Raw genomic sequence first — 22,771 nt, forward strand, 5'->3', positions numbered from 1 at the left:
GGATGGAAGAAGAATGAATAGAATAGAATAGAATAGAATAGAATAGGATTCTTTATTGGCCAAGTGTGATTAGACACATAAGGAATTTGTCTTTGGTGCACATGCTCTCGGTGTAGATAAAAGAAAAGATACATTCAAAATAAATTATAAAGTACAACACTTAATGATAATCATAGAGTACAAGTAAGCAACCAAATCATACTAGGAAACAATATAAGTCATAAGGATACAAGCAACAAAGTTACAGTCATACAGTCACAAGTGGGAGGAGATGGGTAATAGGAATGATGAGAAGATTAATAGTAATAGCAATGCAGACTTAGTAAATAGTTAGATAGTGTTGAGGGAATTATTTGTTTAGAATAGAATAGAATAGATAATATAGTATAATTATAATGTATAATATATATATATATAAGGGATGCTATAGCTCAGTGGCTAAGATGCTGAGCTTGTTGATGAGAAAAGTCGGCAGTTCGGTGGTTCAAATCCCTAGCACTGCATAATGGAGTGCGCTCCTGTTATTTGTCCCAGCTTCTGCCAACCTAGAAGTTCAAAAGTACTTTAAAAAATGCAAGTAGAAAAATAGGAATGACCTTTGGTGGGAAGGTAACAACGTTCCATGTGCCTTTGGCGTTTAGTCATGCCGGCCACATGACCACGGAGACATCTTCAGACAGCACTGGCTCTTCGGCTTTGAAATGGAGATGAGCACCACCCCCTAGAGTCAGGAACGACTAGCACATATGTGCGAGATGTACATATACTATTCTTTTTATAGTATAATTATAATATAATGTATATAATATATAGTACATAATGGAAAGGATAATATATATTTATAATCGCTTTCCTAATGGAAACTATCTCTTGTAATTTTTTTTAAAAGCGCCTTTGGAGAAGACATGACAGCTGCCTCCCTCCCTTCTGCCCGCCTGGAAAATGCAGCCTTTCTCCCCTCTTTGCCTGAGCAGGTGGCATTACACAGGGATTCCACCAGAGGGCTCCCTCTGCCAAGCCAAGGGAACACATTGGGGGCAGCCGGCTTTCCAGAGGAGGAGGAGGAGGAGAGAAGGGAATGACATCACAAAGCTTTGCCTCTCTAGGACGCTGCACTCTTTCTCCATCACTCTGAGCATTGCTGCAGGTAAAGAAAAAATGCCTCGGGAAAGTCTTGCAGGGGAGACAGCCAGATGTGGCCCTAAGGGAGGGGAAGGAGAGGGGGCCCGGTCTGTTCCCATGCAAAGGCAGGCGGAGGGTCCTCACCCTGGAGGAAGGAGAGACATATGCCAAGTCCTCATCCAAGTTCAGTAGAAGAGTCCAAATCCCATGTTCCCCAGCTGCCCCTTTCCATGCAAACAACAGGCGGGGTGCGTGGGGTGGAGAAGCAGAGGACCAGACCAGCCATGTTCTCTCCCCACCCTCCAAGGAACCCCAGGATTCCCAAGGAAACAAGTAGGGGCTGGGGGAAGTCCTTCCCGCCCCGTTTTCTGGGAACAGCCAGAGTGAAGGGAGAGGGGAGATCTGCCTTGTAAATCTCAAGCAGGAGATGTCCTGATTCGCACCTGGTGCTGATTGAGGGTCAAAGAGAGAATGAAGCAGGGCAGCATCTCCAGTTTTTTGGGTGGGTGAACCTGGCTCCGACTGTTGCCTGAATCACGTGGGTCCAGCATATGGTACAAACCTGTCTAGTGTAAGAGTATGGCTAGGCTCATAAATCTTTAAAAAGGGGGAATGGAGCATCCTAAGCCTTTCGTTTGATGTGAACTAACGTTTCAATACAATGCAATAGCAGAGTTGGAAGGGACCTTGGAGGTCTTCTAGTCCAACCCCCTGCCTAGGCAGAAAACCCTACATCACTTCAGACAAATGGCGAGCCAACATCTTCTTAAAGACCTCCAGTGTTGGGGCATTCACAACTTCTGGAGGCAACTTCTGTTCCACTGATTAATTGTTCTACCTGTCAGGAAATTTCTCCTCGGTTCTAAGTTGCTTCTCTCCTTGATTAGTTTCCACCCATTGCTTCTTGTTCTACCCTCAGGTGCCTTGGAGAATAGTTTGACTCCCTCTTCTTTGTGGCAGCCCCTGAGATATTGGAAGACTGCTATCATGTCTCCCCTAGTCCTTCTTTCTCTTAAGCTAAACATACCCAGTTCCTGCAACCAGGAACCGAAGTTCAGTTTAGTGCAATATAAAAAATGCAAATAGTTTTTCTGCAGACCACCAAAATGTTCTCGCGGGCCACCAGTTGGTGACTGCTGCCATGTCGGGTCAGAAAAATATTTCCTTCCATGGGGATTAATATTGCTCAGTGGTTAAATCCACCCCTTTCTAATTCTTCGGCTAAAGTTAAGATCAGGTGAGGTGTTAGTACTGAAGGACTGTCTGTCAAAACAAACCAAGGTTATGGCATAGACTTCAAAGAAAACTAAGCAGCCTGTCATTGTGGAGGAATTGTGGAAGCTGATAAAAGTCACAAAGAGTGAGGAATAGAGATGGCCTGTAGCACATAGAATGTGTATTAGATCCCTCTTGGAGCGTTCATTAGCTTTGGAATAAGGACGGTTAGAGGCTAATGCAATAATTGTTGTTGTTAGGTGTGAAGTCATGTCAGACCCATTTTGACATCAACCGTGGACAATGTTCCTCCAGGCTTTCCTGTCCTCTACCATCGTCTAGAGTCCATTTAAGCTCGCGCCTGTTGTTTCAGTGACTCCATCCAGCCACCTCAATCTCTGCCGTCCCTTTCTTCTTTTGCCCTCCATCGTTCCCAGCATGAGGCTCTTCTCTAGTGAGTCCTTCCTTCTCATTAGGTGGCCAAAGGATTTGTGCTTCATCTTCAGGATCTGGCCTTCTAAAGAGCAGTCAGGGTTGATCTCCTCTATGACTGACCGCTTTGATTGCCTTGCAGTCCAAGGGACTCGCAGGAGTCTTCTCCAGCATCATAGGGCTCAATTCTTTGGTGCTCAGCCTTTCTTATGGTCCATCTTTCACAGCCATCCATAGCAACTGGGAAAACCATAGCCTTGACTATAGGCACTTTTGTGGGCAGGTTGATGTCTCTGCTTTTTAGTATGCTGTTTAGATTTGCCGTAGCTTTCCTCCTCAGGAGCAAGCATCTTTTAATTTTTTGGCTGCAGTCCCCCTCTGCAGTGATCTTGGAGCCCAGGAAAATAAAATCTGTCACTACCATCATTACTAAAATGTTTATTAGATGGTATTTCTTAAATAGCCTGCCTTATCTGCCCTTCAATTTCCTAACAGAACAATTAATCAGTAGAATGGCTTGCCTCCAGAAGTTGTGAATGCTCCAACACTGGACATTTTAAAGAAGAAATTGGACAAACACTTGTTTGAAGTGGTATAGGGTCTCCTGCTTCAGTGAGGGATTGGATTAGAAGACCTCCAAAGTCCCTTCCAACTCTGTTCTTCTGTTCTGTTCTGGATTTCTTTTCTTTTCCATCTTAGATTCACAAACTGGAAGCCATTTGTTCTCTTCACGTACAGATAAAATTACCTATTGTCCGAAGAGGGCTGAATGTCCAATTATCAACATAGCTGCAGCAGCAGAAACTGTCCTTTGAATGAAAAGTTGTTTTGGAGAGCCACAAGATCCCTTGGACCCATTTGGCATTGTCTTACAGGACAGAGAGAAAGAAAGAGAGAATGGAGATGCAACCTTCAGCCAGTGAGGGAACTGGAAGAGGTCATTCTGCTGTTCAGCCTGGGAACTGCAGGGAGGTCTGGCCAAGAACTGGGCAGAAGATCCTGGAGAAGACAATTATTGTCCCATCAGAAGCTCGGTCCTGGAACTTCAAGAGCATCCAATACCAGGCTTCTGAGGATCCCCGAGGACTTTGCAGCCGACTCCGTGACTTTTCTACTCAATGGTTCAAAGCAGAGAAGCACACCAAAACCCAGATTTTGGACTTGGTTGTTCTGGAGCAGTTCCTGGCTCTTTTGCCCCTGAAGATGGAGAACTGGGTGCGGGAGTGTGGAGTAGAGACTAGCTCGGAGGCGGTGGCCCTGGTGGAAAGCCTTTTCCTGAGTCAGGCGGAGGAGCAGAAGGAACAGGTGAGAGACCTTCCAGAGACATTGGAAGCAGTGGTGAAATTCATTTTTTTTTACTACTGGTTCTGTGGGTGTGGCAGGGGAAGGATACTGCAAAATCCCCATTCCCTCCCCACTCCAGGGCAAGGATACTGCAAAATCCCCATTCCCACTCCACTCCAGGGAAAGAATACTGCAAAATCCCCATTCCCTCCCCACTCTAGGGGAAGGATACTGCAAAATCCCCATTTCCTCCCCACTCCAGGGGAAGGATACTGCAAAATCCCCATTCCCTCCCCACTCCAGGGAAAGAATACTGCAAAATCCCCATTCCCTCCCCACTCTAGGGGAAGGATACTGCAAAATCCCCATTTCCTCCCCACTCCAGGGGAAGGATACTGCAAAATCCCCATTTCCTCCCCACTTCAGGGAAAAGACACTGCAAAATCCCCATTCCCACTGCACTCTAGGGCAGCGATGGCGAACCTTTTTTGGCTCGCGTGCCATAAGTGGGGGGAGCGCGGGGGGGGTCGTGTGCGAGCGTGCCGCACCCATAATGCAACGCGCCCTCCAGTGCGCATGCGCGCACAACGCACCCATTTTTGCATGCTTTTTTCGCCCTCCCCAGGCTCCAGAGGCTTTATAGGAGCCTGGGGAGGGCGAAAAGAGCCCCCCCCGTCCCCCCGGAGGCTTCAGGGACTGTCCCTGAAGCCTTCGGAACACTTAAAACCACCCTCCGAGCAACCCGGAAGTGACTTCCGGGTTGCTCGGATGGTCGTTTTAAGAGCTCTGAAGGCTTCAGGGAAGCCTCCGGACGGTCCCTGAACAGGCACGAGACGTGCGTCTCGATCGCCCGGGCTCGGACCGCCTCCGCCGCGCGGCGCCTCGGGCCCGGCGTCCTTGTACCGCTCCGCCCAACCTCTGCACACTCGCCAGCCGCCTCGATCCCTTGCGCCGCTCCGCCCAGCCTCTGCGCGCTCGCCCGGCCTTCACATCCAGTCCCATCTAGCCCGTTACACACACACACACAGACACACACACCGCTTGTTGCCGCGCGAGACCAGCGCTGCTGGGGAGAAATCTGGGAGGGGGAGCAGAAAACAATCTTCTGCTAGGGATGGTCTTCTCCCCCCTCTCCCCCTGATTTCTCCCCAGCAGCTCTCACCTTGCACGGCAACAAGTGGGGTGTGTGTGTGTGTGTGACCGGCGCTCATTTCCCTTCCTGCTCATCGCGGCTTGCTCCCTCGCCACTTTCAGCTAAGCAGGGCAGGCGGGGCCTGGGCTGCAACCAGCAGGGAGGGGGTGGTAATGCTCCTTCCTGCCGGGGCAGCGGCGGCAAAAAGTAAGGGAAGCGAATGCCATCCAGCATCTCTGCCTTCTTCCTCCAAGCGCCGCTTCTTCGCCAGCCTCTCAGCTGATCGGTCCCAGCCAGACCCCCATTACACACACACGCACACACACACTTTGCTGCCGCGCGAGACCAGCACTGCTGGGGAGAAATCTGGGAGGGGGAGAAGAAAACAATCTTCTGCTAGGGATGGTCTTCTCCCCCCTCTCCCCCTGATTTCTCCCCAGCAGCTCTCACCTTGCACGGCAACAAGTGGTGTGTGTGTGTGGCCGGCGCTCATTTCCCTTCCTGCTCATCGCGGCTTGCTCCCTCACCACTTTCAGCTAAGCAGGGCAGGCAGGGCCTGGGCTGCAACCAGCAGGGAGGGGGTGGTAATGCTCCTTCCTGCCGGGGCAGCGGCGGCGAAAAGTAAGGGAAGCGAATGCCAGCCAGCATCTCTGCCTTCTTCCTCCAAGCGCCGCTTCTTCGCCAGCCTCTCAGCTGATCAGTCCCAGCCAGACCCCCATTACACACACACGCACACACACACTTTGCTGCCGCGCGAGGCGAGCGCTGCCAAGGCGTCCCAGTTCCAGGGCTGAAGGGGTGGCGGTGGCGAGGACGGGCGGCCAAGGGCTTCCCTCCCTCCCCATCCAAGCGGACTTCTTGCACGGCTCCAGCCTGCGGCTCTGATGAGGATCCGCGGTCAGGAGAGCTGCTGCTTCCAGCGGGATATATTCTTCCAGGCCCTTGGCGGCGTCTTTTTGCAGTTAGCTCACCTCCCCACCAGCAGCTCCTCCGCCAGCATCCCGGGTGGAAGCAAAAGCACAACAGCCGCTGTTGGGGAAGGGAGTAAGGGGTGGCGGTCACCTGTTCTCACCCGTATATATCCCGCTGGAAGCGGCAGCACTCCAGACCGCGGATCCTCATCAGAGGCGCAGCCTGGAGCCGTGCAAGAAGCCCACTTAGGTGGGAGGGAGGGAAGCCCTGGCAGCTATCACAGTGCCGCTTCTGGCTGGTGTGGGAGTGGCTGCAGGGACCGGCTGGCCGCTCCTGCCCTTCCCCTTGTGGCTGCCGCTGCTTTTCTGAAGTGCCCGAGCCAGCCAAGCCCTTCGGACTGCAGATGAGCCATGGGCTGGAGGGCGAGGGCCACGCAAGAAGCCCACTCGGGCAGGGAGGGAGGGAAACCCCGACCACAGCTCTGCTCTACTAAGCGACGGCCGGGATCCCCTCTCCACGTCTTTTGGCACGCGCGGCCCTTGTTCTTCCTGTTGGTGTTTTTTGCGTGCGCATGTGCACACTGAAAACAAGGTTATTTTCCTGGCGTGCGCATGCGCAGTGGGCGGCTCCTCTTCTGTTTTCTGGCACGCCAATGCACGTAAAGACCAGCTGGATGCTGCGCCCGAACCCGGAAGAGCAACTGGTGATGGCTCCGCGTGCCATGAGAAATGGCTCTGCGTGCCACTTCCGGCACGCGTGCCATAGGTTCGCCATCACAGCTCTAGGGGAAGGATACTGCAAAATCCCCATTCCCTCCCCACTCCAGGGAAAAGACACTGCAAAATCCCCATTCCCACTGCACTCTAGGGAAAGTATACTGCAAAATCCCCATTCTCTCCCCACTCCAGGGAAAGGATATTGCAAAATCCCCATTCCCTCCCCACTCCAGGGAAAGGATATTGCAAAATCCCCATTCCCTTCGCACTCCAGGGAAAGGATACTGCAAAATCCCCATTCCCACACTAATCCAGGAGAAGGATACTGCAAAATCCCCATTTCCTCCCCACTCTAGGGGAAGGGTACTGCAAAATCTCCATTCTCATGCCAATCTGGGGCCAGCAAGAGGTGGTATTTGCCAGTTCTCTGAACTATTCAATATGTCTGCTACCAGTTCTCCAGTTCTGAATTTCTCCCCTGCTTGGGACCCAGAATGGGTTGAATGTAATAAAGAATATGTTTGACTTTTTCACCCCTCCCTACCAGAGGTTTCTGGCACTCATAATGTGTGGAGATGTTTCACTAATTCTTGTAGGATATTGTTTTGTTACTTATTTTAGAAAATAGGCATTCTTGTTTACTTTTCACTGTTGAATTCAAGAATCCACTTTGTGTTGTGTGATGTCCACTAATTCTTCTTTTCTCCCGTCTCTTAGTTCAAGTCCTTCATAATGGATATCAGAGATCCCGAGGGAAACAGGAACCCATCAAATCCCCTTCAGGAGCTGTTTCTGAGGAGCACTTCTCTGGCAGATCCAAGTCAGGATATTCTGGGAGGTAACCGTAGGTCCTCCTTTCTCCAGAAAGTTCCAAGCTCTATCCTCTTCCGTAAAACATGTCTTCATGTGTTATTAATAATGCTTTTTCAAATTCTGGTTTTTCCTCACAGGGAAGACACAGATGGAGTTGTCTGGTGCAACTGAAACAGTGGTTGGACCTCCAACTCAAGTAAGTGGAGCAAATTCATTCATTAGATTCATATTCTCCCTTTCCTTCAGGAAGTCATGGTGGTATACAGAGCACTCTCTCCTTCCGTTCTCTAGAAAAAGTGCAGTGAAGAGCAATAGAGGTCATTAAGTTGTGGGAACTAGGAGTGTCTAGTGAAGAGCAAGATTAGGGATGACATGATAGCAGTCTTCCAATAATTGAGGCACTGCAATAGAGAAGAGGGGGTTGTACTATTCTCCAGAGCACCTGAAGGCAGGCAAGAAGTAACAGGTGGAAAATTATTAAGAGATACCCAAGAATTAAGGAGAAATTTCCTGACAGTGAGAATAATTAATCAGTGGAACTCCTGCTCAAGCAGAGGATTGGACTGGAAGACCTCCAATGCCCCTTCCAATTCAGGTATTTTATGATTCTATAATTCTTTCTTGTTATGACTTGGATATTTTCATATTCCTGAGCGACATAGTATGGGGAATAGAAGATTAAATTGATCTCAGTCAGCTTAGGCCCCTCTAAAGTCTGTTATTGGGTTACAGTGGTTTGTAAATTCTACCTTGAGTTCACACAGTATTAAGAAATCTTTATTTTAAGGCCAGTATCTAATTCCACTTCTTCTAGTTACTTTCTCTACTTTAGAATTAGAATAACAGAGTTGGAAGGGACCCTGGAGGTCTTCTAGTCCAACCCCCTGCTTAGGAAGAAAGCTCTATACCACTTCAGACAAATTGTTATCCAATCTCTTCTTAAAAACCTCTAGTGTTGGAGCATTCTGAAGGCAAGTTGTTCCACTGATTAATTGTTCTAACTGTCAGGAAAATTTCTCCTTAGTTCTAGGTTGCTTCTCTTCTTGATTAATTTCCATCCATTGCTACTATTTTTTTTACACAGTGTAACTTTTTAAAGAGTCCTTCAAAAAGATAAGAATATAATGATAGCAATGCTAAACTGCAACTACTCTTTTCGTAATTCTTCGACTTAGAATTGTACAAGGTTGGTCAAAAATGCATAAATGCTCATTTAGTGCAATACCAATTTTTTTTTAAAAAGCCTCTACAACCTGTGAAAAGAAAAATAAACACCTCAGATGAAAAGATAAAGCAGAAGATTAAAATCCACTGAGGGTAGCCAGTGTTTTTTTTAAAAAAAAACTCTTAAATAAAAATGGTCATGCATGAGACCAATGCACTTTTATCTTGCAAAGTAATTTCTAATCCTCTGATTTGTGTCTGGATTTGGAGGTCCAACTATCATGCTTTGTAAACTTTCCTTCAATCCCTTAATTTTTTCTCTGCTTTCTCATCTTCAGCTCAGTCAATGGCTCAGCCAAAAATGAGAGATGGAAGAGAGGGGGAGAGAGGGAGGGAGAGAGAGAGAGAGAGAGATGATAGATGGATGGATGGATGGATGATAGATAGATAGATGATAGAGATAGACAGAGATAGATATGATGGATGATAGGTAGATGATAGAGACAGACAGAGATAGACATGATGGATCGATGGATCGATGGATGGATGATAGGTAGATAGAGACAGATAGATTGGATGGGTGGATGGATGGATGGATGGATGGATGGATGGATGGATGATAGGTAGATAGAGACAGACATAGATATGATGGGTGGATAATAGGTAGATGATAGAGACAGACAGATGATGATGGATGGATGATAGGTAGATAGAGACAGACATAGATTGGATAGATGGATGGATGGGTAGATGATAGAGCGAGATAAATATGATAGTGGATGGATGGATGATAGGTAGATAGAGACAAACATAGATTGGATGGATGGATAATAGGTAGATGATAGAGACAGGCAGATATGATGAATGGATGGATGGATGGATGGATGGATGGATGGATGGATGGATGGATAGATGATAGGTAGATAGAGACAGACATAGATATGATGGGTGGATAATAGGTAGATGATAGAGACAGACAGATGATGATGGATGGATGATAGGTAGATAGAGACAGACATAGATTGGATAGATGGATGGATGGGTAGATGATAGAGCGAGATAAATATGATAGTGGATGGATGGATGGATGATAGATAGATACAGACAGACATAGATTGGATGGATGGATAATAGTAGATGATAGAGACAGGCTGATGATGGATGGATGGATGGATGGATGGATGGATGGATGATAGGTAGATAGAGACAGACATAGATTGGATGGATGGATAGAAATGAGAGATAGAGAAATAGATAGATTCATAAGGAAACTAGGATTACTTTCACTGAAAGGCACTGAAAGTCTTACCAAAAGTCTTGTCAATCAAGTTGATTAAACTTGCCTATCTATTCAAAGCCTATCTATTTCTTCACCTGAACCTTGGAATCTTACCAAGCACAGTCATGTAACTTAGTGTATATCTTTGCTTTGGGGATGTCTACATAGTGGGATAGACCTGACAAAACCTTCTTGACCCTATTTGGTTTCTTTGTTTCCTTGTTCAGGAGGGTCTTGTGTCCTTCAAGGAGGTGGCGGTGTATTTCTCCGAGGAGGAGTGGCCTCTGCTGGATCCGGACCAAAAAGCACTCCATTGGGAAGTCATGATGGAAAACTATAGGAATGTAGCCTCCCTGGGTAAGTAAGTTGGTTGCTCCCCAGTCAAAGAGTTTTGTGATTAAATGCCGTCAGCGGTTTCATATTAAAAACGTTTCTAACCACGTGTCACAAAGGTGCTTTTTTCCCCGAAAGGCAACTGGACTTCCTTTGTTTTTCCTTGAAGACGTTTTGCTTCTCAGCCAAGAAGCTTCTTCAGCTCTGACTGAATGGGGGAGAATCCAGTCAGAGCTGAAGAAGCTTCTTGGATGAGAAGCGAAACGTCTTCAGAGAAAAACCAGAAAGTCCAGTTGCCTCTTGAAAAAGCAACCATGACTTGGATGACTGAGAAGCTCCATAGTCAGTAGACCTGGTGGTGCCCCATCACAAAAGTCCACATTATCTTAATAAAGGAGAATATTTGTGGCTCACGGTTGAAATGAGGGCTCCATGGTGTTCTCTGACCTTGCTTGTTTTTTTGCAGACGTCTCATTTCCCAAACTAGGTAACATCATCAGTGTCAGTGAAGAGTGAGCGCAAACCCCACTCCTTGCTAGCATTGATGATGTTATCTAGGTTGGGTAGCTGTTGTGGCCCAGCAGGAGCCGTTGGAGTTGCCACCAGACTCCGACAACGAGGGTCCCTCTGAGTCGGCTCAAGAGGAGGTGGGGGACCCTGGACAGGGTTCCGACGCTGAGCAGGGCGCAGAGAGGCTGGTTGGCCACCAGAGGGCGCCTGAGGCATGGAGCAGTGGTGAAAGCCAAAGGAAGGGGGCTCCTGATGTCATGCCTTGGAGCAGTGGGGAGGAGTCACAGGACAGTGAGTCAGACATCAGCAGTGAGCTATTAGATGCTCGTTACCGACGTGCTACCCGGCGTAAGGAGCAATTGAGCAATTACAGGAGGTAATGGCTCTCAGCTGCTGATAATTAGACTCCTCTCCAGACTATAAAGGGACTGCTTGTGGACACACCCTTTGCAGGAATCAACTGATCATTGGAGTTGGAGAAGCTCAGATCTGTGTCGTACTTTGGCTGGCTGGATTGCTGCCAAAGAGTTTACCTGGATTGCTGTCAATCTGTTCCCTGGGCCTTGGCAGGCAGGAGTGCTGCTAAGGTGATTATCTGGAGCTTGGTAGCTGGATTGCTGCCAAGGGGTGTCGCTGTAGCTGGATTGCTGCCCAGAGTGCTATCTTGACCTTGGCAGGCTGGATTGCTGCCAAGGTGGAACCTGTATGTCAATAAACATCTGGAAGAGACTTTGTGTCGGAGTGGCTTGGTATACCAGAGCGAGGGGGGGGGGTCAGAACAGGTAGCAATAGCACTTAGACTTATATACCGCTTCACAGTGCTTTTACGGTCCTCTCTAAGCGGTTTACAGAGTCAGCCTCTTGCCCCCAACCACCTGGGTAATGAAATGTCTGCAAATAAAACACCCAAGGTCAGAGAGCACCAAGGAGCCCTTTAAATGATCTTATCCAAAACCCTCAGGTTTTCATTCTCCAGCAGGGAGGACAAGACAGACCCCAATGTCAGATCTTGTATCAACCTGATACCATGCCTGGCCTCGTTTTTGGAACATATCCTGATAAGACACAGGCAGAAGAATCACCTAAAGAGCTAAAAAGAAGACCTGAGTGAGCAGCGGGGGAGGGGGGGCAATAGAATAGAATTGAATTCTTTATTGGCCAAGTGTTCCTTGACACACAAGGAATTTGTCTTTGGTGAATATGCTCTCAATGTACATAAAAAGACAAGATACATTAGTCAAGAATCATAAGGTACAACACTTAATGATAGCCGTAGGGTACAAATAAGCAATCAGGAAACAATCAATATCCATATAGCAGAAAGTTACAGTCCTGCAGTCATAAGTGGGAGGAGATGGGTGATAGGAACGATGAGAAGACTAATAGTGATAGTAATGCAGCCTCAGTGAATGGTTTGACAGTGGTGAGGGAATTATTTGTTTGGCAGAGTGATGGCGTTCGAGGGGGGAAATGTTCTTGTGTCTAGTTGTCTTGGTGTGCAGTGCTCTATAGCGTCGTTTTGAGGGTAGGAGTTGAAACAATTTATGTCCTGGATGCAAGGGGTCTGTAAATATTTTTATATCCTTCTTTTTGACTCATGCAGTGTACAGGTCCTCGATGGAAGGCAGATTGGCAGTCATTGGTTTTTCTGCAGTTCTGATTATCCTCTGAAGTCCGTGTCTGTCTTGTTGGGTTGCGGAAACAAACCAGACAGTTATGGAGGTGCAGATGAGAGACTCGATGATTCCTCTGTAGAACTGTATCATCAGCTCCTTGGGAAGGTTGAGCTTCCTGAGCTGGTGCAGAAAGAACATTCTTTGTTGTGCTTTTTTGATGACGTTTTTGAAAGATGCAACAATGATGGTTGATCCCGTTTGCTCCTCGGTTTGTAATAACTTTTCTTTCTTTTCTTTTCTGTTCCGAGCAGAGGATGAATGGGAGATGCTGGTTTCCAGCCATGAAGCAGCAGCGCCATTGCCAAAAGATAAGATGAACGATGCCGAGACATTTTTTGGAAAGAAAAGTTCTGAGGAGAAACAGTTAAAGGGGGAGCTGGGAAAATGCTCTACTTTACCACACGTAGATATCAATGACTTCTTGGGTGAGTACCATCACCCAGAAACAGAGGCTTGGCCGGAGTGTGGAAAAATACCCGCAGATGAATCAGGATTATGCAACTGCTGCAGAAGCCAAACTGCAGGGAAACAAAACAAACATGGAAAACGTTCCAGAAGGACCTTCTCAGTTACTTTGCCTCAGAGAATACAAGGAGAGAAACCGTATAAATGCCTGGAGTGTGGAAAGAGCTTCAGGAATTCGAGTTATCTCACTTCCCATAAAAGGATCCACACAGGAGAAAAACCTTACGAATGCAAGGAGTGCGGAAAGAGCTTCCGTTTTGCGCAAAGCCTCACATCCCATAATAAGATTCACACAGGCGAAAAACCCTACGAATGTCCCAAGTGTGGAAAGACCTTCAGTCAAAAATATCAGTACACTGTACATAACCGAAACCACACCGGAGAGAAACCGTATAAATGCACGGATTGTGGGAAACGCTTCACTAATTCAAGTTGCCTCACTTCCCATAAAAGGATCCACACTGGGGAAAAACCATATAAATGCCCGGAGTGTGGAAAGTGTTTCAGAGCTTCAAGTTCTCTTGCTGCCCACAAAATGATCCACACTGGCGAGAAACCCTATGAATGCAAGAACTGCGCGAAGAGTTTTAGGCAAAAATGTCAATATATTGTACATAACCGAATCCACACCGGGGAGAAACCGTATAAATGCACAGAATGCGGAAAAAGTTTCCGTTCGGCAAAACACCTCCCTTCCCATAAAAGGATCCACACCGGGGAGAAACCGTACGCATGCAAGGAATGTGGAAAGACCTTTAGTGAAAAACATCATTTTACTGAACATAACAGAATACACACTGGGGAGAAGCCCTATAAATGCGCGGAGTGCGGAAGATGTTTCACTGTGTCAAGTTCCCTCACTTCCCACCAAAGGATCCATACTGGGAAAAAATCATACATCTGTCCAGTGTGTGGAAAGGGATTTACTCAACATCAATCCCTTTATGAGCATAGAAAAATTCACTTGAGGGAAACGCATAAAAAGAAAAAGAGTAGAACAGTGTAAACAAATTGCCGAAACTTTTGGACTCTACGGTCCTGAGCTACTGTATATTTATTACTGTGGGAAAATGAAATGTTAGGGAATGAATGGAAGAGAAGATGGAATCAGGATTCTGAAAAGAATGGAGAATAAATATAACTGAGTTCTTGAGCAATGTTGAGTATTTGTTATAGTGTCTACTCATCTAGTCTTTCTTAAAATATGCACCTTGGAACCTTTCGCATTTTGCACCTCTCAATTTATTGGCCGCTAGAAGCACCTAACATAGTGACATAACAATGTCTCTGTCCTTTGATTTTGCTCTTTTTGTAGCTCCGTTTACATCTATTTAGCTCTATTTACACCCTAAAACAGTGGTTCTCAACCTTCCTAATGCTGCAACCATTTAATACAGTTCCTCATGTTGTGGTGACCCCCAACCATAAAATTATTTTATGTTTTCTGTATTTTTTCGAAAATATGTGTTTTCCAATGTTCTCAGGCGACCCCTGTGAAAGGGTCGTTCGACCCCCCAAAGGGGTCCCAACCCACAGGTTGAGAACCACTGCCCTAGAACAGGGGTCGGCAACCTTAAACACTCAAAGAGCCACAAAGGTCCTAACCGGAAGCCCCCCGTTCAGCTTTGGAGCCGACCGGAAGTCTGGTTTCCCCACCATAGAGTCTCCTCCTAGTGTGGCATCCTTTTTTCCTCTACCTGTCCTAACCGAAAGCCCTATCAATTGTGGAGCCGATCGGTGACAGGGAGCCGCAGCAGAGGGATGAAAGAGCCACATGCGGCTCCAGAGCCGTGGGTTGCCTACCACTGCCCTAGAAGATAGGCGCAAACTCTGGATGGATGTTGACAGACTTGAACACTGGGCCCTATCTAACAAAATGAAATTCAGTGTAGAGAAAAGTGAAGTCTTACACTTAGGCAAGAAAAACAAAAAGTACACATACAAACTGGGTGAAACCAGGCTTAGTAGCAGTAACTGCGAGAGGGATCTTGGAGTCTTAGTGGACAACCAGTTAAATACGAGCCAGCAGTGTGCAGCGGCAGCCAAAAAAAGCAGCAAAAGCTTAGTTAATGCTTAAGCTGCATTAACAGAGGGATACAATCAAGATCAAGTGAGGTACTAATACCACTCTATAAAGCCTTAGTAAGACCACACCTAGAGTACTGCATCCAGTTTTGGTCACCACATTATAAAAATTGTTGAGACTAGGAAAAGTGCAGAGAAGGGCACTCAAAATGATTAGGGGACTCGAGGCTAAAACATGATGAATGGTTGCAAGTACTCGGTATGGCTAGTCTAGTGAAGAGAAGGTCTAGGAGAGACATGATACCAATGTTCCAGTATTTGAGGGCTGCCACAGAGAGGAGGAGGTCAAGCTATTTTCCAAGACACCCGAAGGCCAGACAAGGAATAATGGATAGAAACTGCTCAAGGAGAGATTCAACCTAGAAGGAGAAATTTTCTGACAGAACAATCTCACCAATGGAACAGAAGTTGCCTTCAGAAGTTGTGGGAGCTTCATCACTTGAGACTTTAAAGAAGAGATTGGACTGTCATTTGTCAGAAATAGTGTAGGGTCTCCTGCTTGGGCAGGGGGTTGGACTAGATGACCTACAAGTTCCCTTCCAACTCGGTTAATCTGTTAAATCTCTGTCATTGGACATTAATTACAAGGACCGTCAAAACTTTCCGTTCTCTTTTATTTAGTCTTCTGCCGTCCTCATCTCTTGGGATGACAAAAAGACCATGACTGTTTTAAGCCACAGATTGGCAATCTCAATTTTGCTGTCATCATGTAATTTCCTGAATAAAGGTCTCTTTTGGTTTTCATTCTTTTAAGGACCAGTCTCCAGAATTGTTTTATACAAATTTTGGTGCTTTGTTCTTTCTTTTTAAATGCGCCTTTTGCTCCTGCAGGACAGGACAGGAATCCGGACAGTATTCCAGAGTTAACAAAGTACGAGTTAAAAGGTTTCCTTCCCTAGATCCCCAATAATATTCCTCACCTAATGACAAAGCCATGGTTGCATCGGGGAGGTTGGGTTGAAGTCCAGCCCCATAGGCTTTTAGGAATTCCATTCAAAACTGAGATTTTCTGATTTAGAAGACAGTTTGAACTATCAGTGATTGATCTGTGGTGGCACAGTGAGCCATGGTGGTGCAGTGGTTAGAGTGCAGTATTGCAAGCTACTTCTGCTGGCTGCCGGCTGCCTGTAAATTGGCAGTTCAAATCTCACCAGGCTCAGGGTTGACTCAGCCTTCCATCCTTCCAAGGTTGGTAAAATGAAGACCCAGATTGTTGGGGAAAATAGGCTGACTCTGTAAAACCGCTTAGAGTGGTTATTTGCTATCCAGTGTAAGTTTTTCTCAGAAAAGAAAGTAACTTATGATGAAAGTTGCTGATTACTTGGCTCAGCTGACCACCTTCTCTTTAAAAAGACCGCATAGCACTCAGGTCTTGAACCGGCTAAAAAGCTCAGCATCTTAAACCGATGAGCCCTCCTTTCAATACTCTCAGAATTCCTTTGCTCATCTTCACAAAACAAAAGCAAGGTTTATCCATAGAAAAGTGAAAACCTGGCACAGCTGCTTCTGGCAATTGACTCCAGCATTCTTAGAAATAAACCTCATTTGTCTCTCGAGCAGCTGCCTGGGTATTTTATTTCCAGCTTGGGAACAATTCTGGTAAGATTTTTTTCAAACAATTTGGGGACCATGGTAAGGTTCCAAGACTCCCGTGTTCTGCTGCTTTTGAAAGATATATAAGAACTGTCTTTTCTATAAGTTGTTGTTCAGATGTTCAAATGGCTGTCTTGCCTATCCTGCTCTGAACCTTGATACCAATAAATCCACTTCTTTTGATTCCGAAGTCTGAGTCCATTAATTTTCTGCAACAGTAAGTTTCCAAGACTCACTGGGTCAACAGACATGGCCCCGACATCTCCTAAACAGCATCACACCATTTGTGGAAGGTACTGCCCCAAGTTCTGTCTGCATCAACATTGGTAATAAAAGGATTTTTAAAATTTTGAACGAAACTTTTTCCTGAACCAGAGGTTTCATAGTTGGTAAGTACCCCTGCAAATTTGGTGTCATCTGCCCAGTGAGTGTGCATCAAGTCAGTCTCAGCCACACCTAGGATCTTACCACCCTGTCTTGGGTCATGAATCAAGAAATGAAACAGCAATTAAATACAGTAGAAATACAAGGAGATATGATGGGTGAAATGCTACCAGTTCGGGCTAGTTCGCACAAACAGGTAGTTTGGGTTCAAAATGCTACCATTCATCTGAATCAGTAGTAAAAAAAAAATGCTTTAAAAAGTTTTTAAAAGTTCATCTGTGTGACAATCAGCTGAGCCGTGCGATGGTCAGAATTTTTTTTCTTTCTTTAGCATTTTTTTTACTACCTATTCATCTGAACCGATACTTTAAAAATGCTTTAAAAAAAGTTCCGACAATCAGCTTTGTAACAATCAGCTGTGTCAGAACGTTTTTAAAAACTTTTTAAAGCTTTTTGTTACATTTTTTGGGATCCTGACACCAAGCCAAGCCCACTCAGTCATATGACCGCCAAGCTGTGCCCGCCTAGTCACATGACCATCAAGCCACACCCATCAAACCATGCCCACCGAGCCACACCCACAGAACCAGTAGGGAGAATTTTTGAATTTCACCACTGGGATATGATAACTGTCTTCCAGGACTTGAGGGGCATTCACAAGGAAGAGAAGATCGACTTATTTTCCAAAGCACTAGAGGATTTCTCCAAAATGGGAAGAAGCTAAGAGTCAGGAAGAAATGTGAGCATTAAATAACATTTTACAGAACACCAGGCACCAGACTGTAAATCGACTCGAGGGATATCACCTGGATTCCTCCTTTACCAAAAGTATCGACAAACTTTGGCATAGGGGGACACCAGATTTACATCAAAGGACAAACGTCAAATGTGTGAGGTTTCAGAAACATGTTTTCTTCCCTCCTGGATCTGCTTTTGAAGCCAAAAATAACATTTATTTGTTTGTTTATTTGTATTGTGCATTTATTATTTTTACAAATAACTCAGGCAGCGAATATGGCACTCAGCACTTAGACTTATGTACCACTTTATTGGGCTTTACAGCCCTCTCTAAGCAGTTTTACAGAGTAACAATCCCCTACAATCTGGGTCCTCATTTTACCCACCTCGGAAGGATGGAAGGCTGAGTCAAGCTTGAGTCTGGTGGGATTTGAACTGCCACATTGCAAGCAGCCAATAGCCAGCAGAAGTGGCCTGCAGTACAGTATGCTAACCACTGTGCCACTGAGGCTCTTGTATGTATGTACAACACACACTCTCCCCCCCTCCCCGTTTTTCCCACAACAACCCTCTCAGGTGGATTGGGCTGAGAAAGAGAGAGACTAGCCCAAAGTCACCCAGAGCCGGCTTTCATCCCTAAGGCAGGATTTGAACCCACATTCTCTTGCTTTCTAGGCTTAACCACTAGATCAAACTGGCACAATAGATGCACTCTACATTGTAATTGTGAAAATCATGGTCTTTTTTCCCTCTAACCCTCAAGGGAGTTTCATCATCCCTGAACGTGGCAAGCAACCTGCTGCAACATCTTGATAAATCTTGCCTGGAAAACCAGATGCCAAATAAATGCTTCCTCTGGAGCCAATCTGTTCAGAGTGACGTGCACCCACTTGAGGTGCAGAATCAACTCCCTCCCATCCTGGGAAGTTGTGGTTGGACGCTCTCTCTTTTGAAGGCAGAAAAACAGAGTTGGAAAGGACCTTGGGGGTCTTCTACTCCAACCACTACTGCTCCCTGAAATGCTTCTGAGGGCTGCCATGCAAGCTAAGCTATTCCTCTTCTTCCTGCTTCTGCTTCTATTGCCCAGTGTAGCTGGTGGGAGAAAATGCCCCCTTGATTTCACCAAGGATCAGAAGGGGGTGTACAATTTTTACCGGCCAGGGGACCTCTATATTGGTGGAATTGTTTCCCTGATATCAATCCGGTCAGAAGTAGCAACCTTCCAGGAGCATCCCTATAACCAACCAGTTCTGTAAGTAGACCTTGAGGTGTATGGATTTTGTACTATTTTGCATGGAACCTGTTGTCAGATGCACCCAATTTCCCCTCCACCATGAGCAATCCCTCAAGGAAAATTCTTCATTCATTTTACCGATTTTCTTCTGCAAAGACCGTATTAATCAGAGAGAAACAACTTAGAGCTAAGGAGAAATTTCCTGACAGTGAGAACAATTAATTAGTGGAACAACTTGCCTCCAGAAGTTGTGAATGCTCCAACACTGGAAGTTTTTAACAAAATGTTGGATAACCATTTGTCTGAAGTGGTGCAGGGTTTTCTGCCTAAGCAAGGGGTTGGACTAGAAGACCTCCGAGGTCCTTTCCAATTCTGCTACTCTATTCATCCAATCAATCAATCAATCAATCAACCAGAACAAAGTTGGACCATGGAGATTTTCTAGTCTGACCCTCTTGCTCAAGCAGGAGATCCTATATCATTTCATAGAAGTGGTTGTCCAGTCGCTTCTTAAAAGCCTATTGTGATTAAGCACCCACAAATTCTGAAGGCAAGCTGTTCCATTGATGAATTCTAACTGTCAGGAAGTTTCTCCTTAGTTCTAGGTTGCTTCTCCCTTTGATAAGTTTCCAGCTTCTTGTCTTGCCTTTTGATGCTTTGGAAAATAAACTGCCCCCCTCTTCTTTTTGGCAGCCCCTTAAATATTCGAATAATGCTATCATGTCTTCCCTAGTCCTTCTTTTCTCTAGACTAGCCATGCCGAGTTCTTCATATGTTTTCGTAATATATTTATTACTTCTACTAAGAGTAGCAAGGATAGGGTTAGAAAGGGTCTGCAATCCAACCTGTGCTTGAATAAATGAATGGTTAAAATGCTGAATGAATATTAAAGATGGTTGTGGGTTTTGTTTTGTTTTGAAGCAAAGGTTATAATGCCCAATGGTTCCTTCTGTCCTTTCTTTTTGCCGTTCGTGAGATCAACCAGAATCCCCACGTTTTGCCCAATATCACCCTGGGTTATGACATCTACGAGAACTATTATGAACCAGGGCTGACCGCCGATGCCCTGATGGATTTGCTCTCCACTGGACAGGCAAATGTTCCAAACTACATTTGTGGGAGAGAGAAGAGGCTGCTGGCTGTGATTGAAGGGACCGAGTCTGACATTTCCAAGCAGATTTCCACCATGTTGAGCCTCTACAAGATGCCACAGGTACAAATGGAGATGGGGAGAAAAGCCAAAGCTGGATGGGTCCTGCCCAGGCATATGCCATGACCATTGAAACAGCAGGTGGAAGGACACTTCTAAAGCTGACAGGGCAATGGAGATCAGGTTTTGCAATAGTGGCGAATATCTGCAGCTGGGGTGTATGTTTTGTTACCAGGCTATGTAACATCTTCAGTGGAGTTTAGGGAATGTCAGTATCTGTGTTTTTCTGTTTATAAGGGCTTCAGGTGTGGATGTGTCTGGTGAGGGTTTTGTGATGGGTCAGCTGTGAGTCGTCAGTGAGTCTTTTGGTGGGTCTTGTGATAAGGAGGTCATTGGAGGTGAACTGCTGGTGGGAGGAAGTTGAGTGGGTTGGTTGAGGGTCGGTGCTGTCTCTGATTGGCTGTGTGGTTGATTTGGATTCTGCGAGGTTCCTAGGCTGGTTGTAGGTCAGTGTGTCTGTTGACAGCATTGCTTGTGGAGTGCCAGGCTTCAATGAACTCACGAGCATAGCAGGTGGTAGCATGGCCAGTGATTTTTGTGTTGCTTCAATCGAAGTAGTGCCGTTTGGTGTCAGTATGGGACACCAAGCAGATCGTGTCATCACTGGGTTTTAATTATACATCAAAAGAAGAGGATGCTCATTTCCTTTTCCATTCCTTGAGAAGTTATCCGTTTAATTTCAGAAGCAAAGAATGGAAGAACTCTTCCTGTTCATAGCTTGTAAGGTGAAAGTGATAATCTAAAGTCTTTTTTTTAAAACTGGCAGTCTGTTATTCAACGATAGGCAGAATGCACAGAATGAGTGTTAGATTGTCCTACACTATTTGTTCTTTCATTGTTTGTAAAGAGGTGCCAGTTAATAGAATAACAAAGTTGGAAGGGATCTTAGAGTCCTCTAGTCCAACCCCTACTCAGGCAGGAAACCCCATACCGTTTCAGACAAATGGCTATCCAACATCTTCTTAAAGACTTCCAGTGTTGGGGTACCTACTAACTTCTGGAGGCAAATCATTCCACTGATTAATTGTTCTCACTGTCAGGAAATTTCTCCCTAGTTCTAGGTTGCTTCTCTCCTTGATTAGTTTCCATCAATTGCTTCTTGTCCTTTCTTCAGGTACTATGGAGAATAGGTTTACTCCCTCTTCTTTGTGGCAGCCCCTTAGATATTGGAATATTGTTTATAATCTATATGTTGTTTTAATTTTTTTTTCAAACCATATATGTATTTTTGTCCAATATTTCTTTGCTTTTACACATGTCCATCACATATGATAATATTTTTTGCTCGGCATAATACCTGAAAAATATGATAAAGGGAATCTACACTTAATATTACATGTTTTCACAGCAGCAAAAATTGTATTTCCACATTTGTACTGGAAAATGAGAAAACACCTACAGAGAATGATGTAATTTTTAAAAAATTAGATTGTGCAGAAATAGACATATTGACGCAAAAAAGAAAAGAAAAAAGAAGCCACAGAGTATTTTAAAACATGGGACTTTTTGAATAAATGGTTGGATAGTATACAGGTAAAGATTAGGAGTGGGGAAAGTATTATTATATATAAACAAATTGATCTAGACAATATGCTGTTCACTAAGCAGTTACGTATGTAATGTGAAAATATATAAATTAACTATTTTAAAAAAAGATATTGGAACCTTGCTATCATGTTATCCCTAGTTCTTCTTCTCATTAGACTAGCCATGCCCAGTTCCTGCAACCATTCTTCATATGTTTTAGCCTCCAGGTTTAGAAGTCAGCTTTATCTTATACTACAGCTGTATTTGTACAATTCGTACGGCAACTGGTCAAGTAAAATATTTCCTCCTATTCAGTTTGAAAGCACTTATGTAAATGTTAAGTGACTTGTGATAGCTGGGCTTCAGGACTATTCCCTTAATTTAGTTTGGTAGGAGCTTGCAAGACTTCAGTCGTTAATATGGATAGTGTTAGGGATGCAGTGGCTCAGTGGCTAAGATGCTGAGCTTGTCGATCAGAAAGGTTGGCAGGTCACTGGTTAGAATCCCTAGCGCTGCCTAACGGAGTGAGCTCCTTATCCCAGCTTATGCCAACCTAGCAGTTTGAAAGCATGTAAAGATGCAGGTAGAAAAATAAAAACCACCTTTGATGGGAACGTAACAGCATTCCGCGCGCCTTTGGTGTTTAGTAATGCTGGCCACATGATCATGGAGACGTCTTTGAAGAGTGCTGGCTCTTCAGCTTTGAAACGGAGATGATATGTGCGAGAGGAACTTTGATCTTGGTGTAGTAACAGGTGGATTGGATCTTGACACAGTCTGCTTCATCATCCTGCCTAGTGCAGAACCCAACTACTCCAGCATCTTGCGAGAAAGAACTGCTCAAACTGAGATCATATCCTTCAAACGTTATCCTGAACATTTTTCCCCACACTTCTTTTTCTTGCTAGGTCAGTTATGGTTTTGTGTCCGAAAATCTGAATGATAAA

General features: G+C 45.3%; 1 protein-coding gene across 1 annotated transcript; it reads left to right on the plus strand.

Moving 5' to 3' along the window:
- Positions 1–671: 671 nt before the first annotated feature.
- Positions 672–15,891, plus strand: LOC309391926 (zinc finger protein 18-like). Its single transcript, XM_081952781.1, has 7 exons — positions 672–757; positions 890–1,147; positions 3,469–4,074; positions 7,531–7,651; positions 7,764–7,822; positions 10,297–10,426; positions 12,840–15,891. The coding sequence occupies exons 3-7, from the start codon at positions 3,667–3,669 to the stop codon at positions 14,057–14,059; spliced, it is 1,938 nt and encodes a 645-aa protein (XP_081808907.1). The 5' UTR covers positions 672–757; positions 890–1,147; positions 3,469–3,666; the 3' UTR covers positions 14,060–15,891.
- Positions 15,892–22,771: the final 6,880 nt, after the last annotated feature.

Source organism: Natrix helvetica (assembly GCF_964273705.1).
Source record: "Natrix helvetica genome assembly, chromosome: 1".
Lineage (NCBI taxonomy): Eukaryota > Metazoa > Chordata > Lepidosauria > Squamata > Natricidae > Natrix > Natrix helvetica.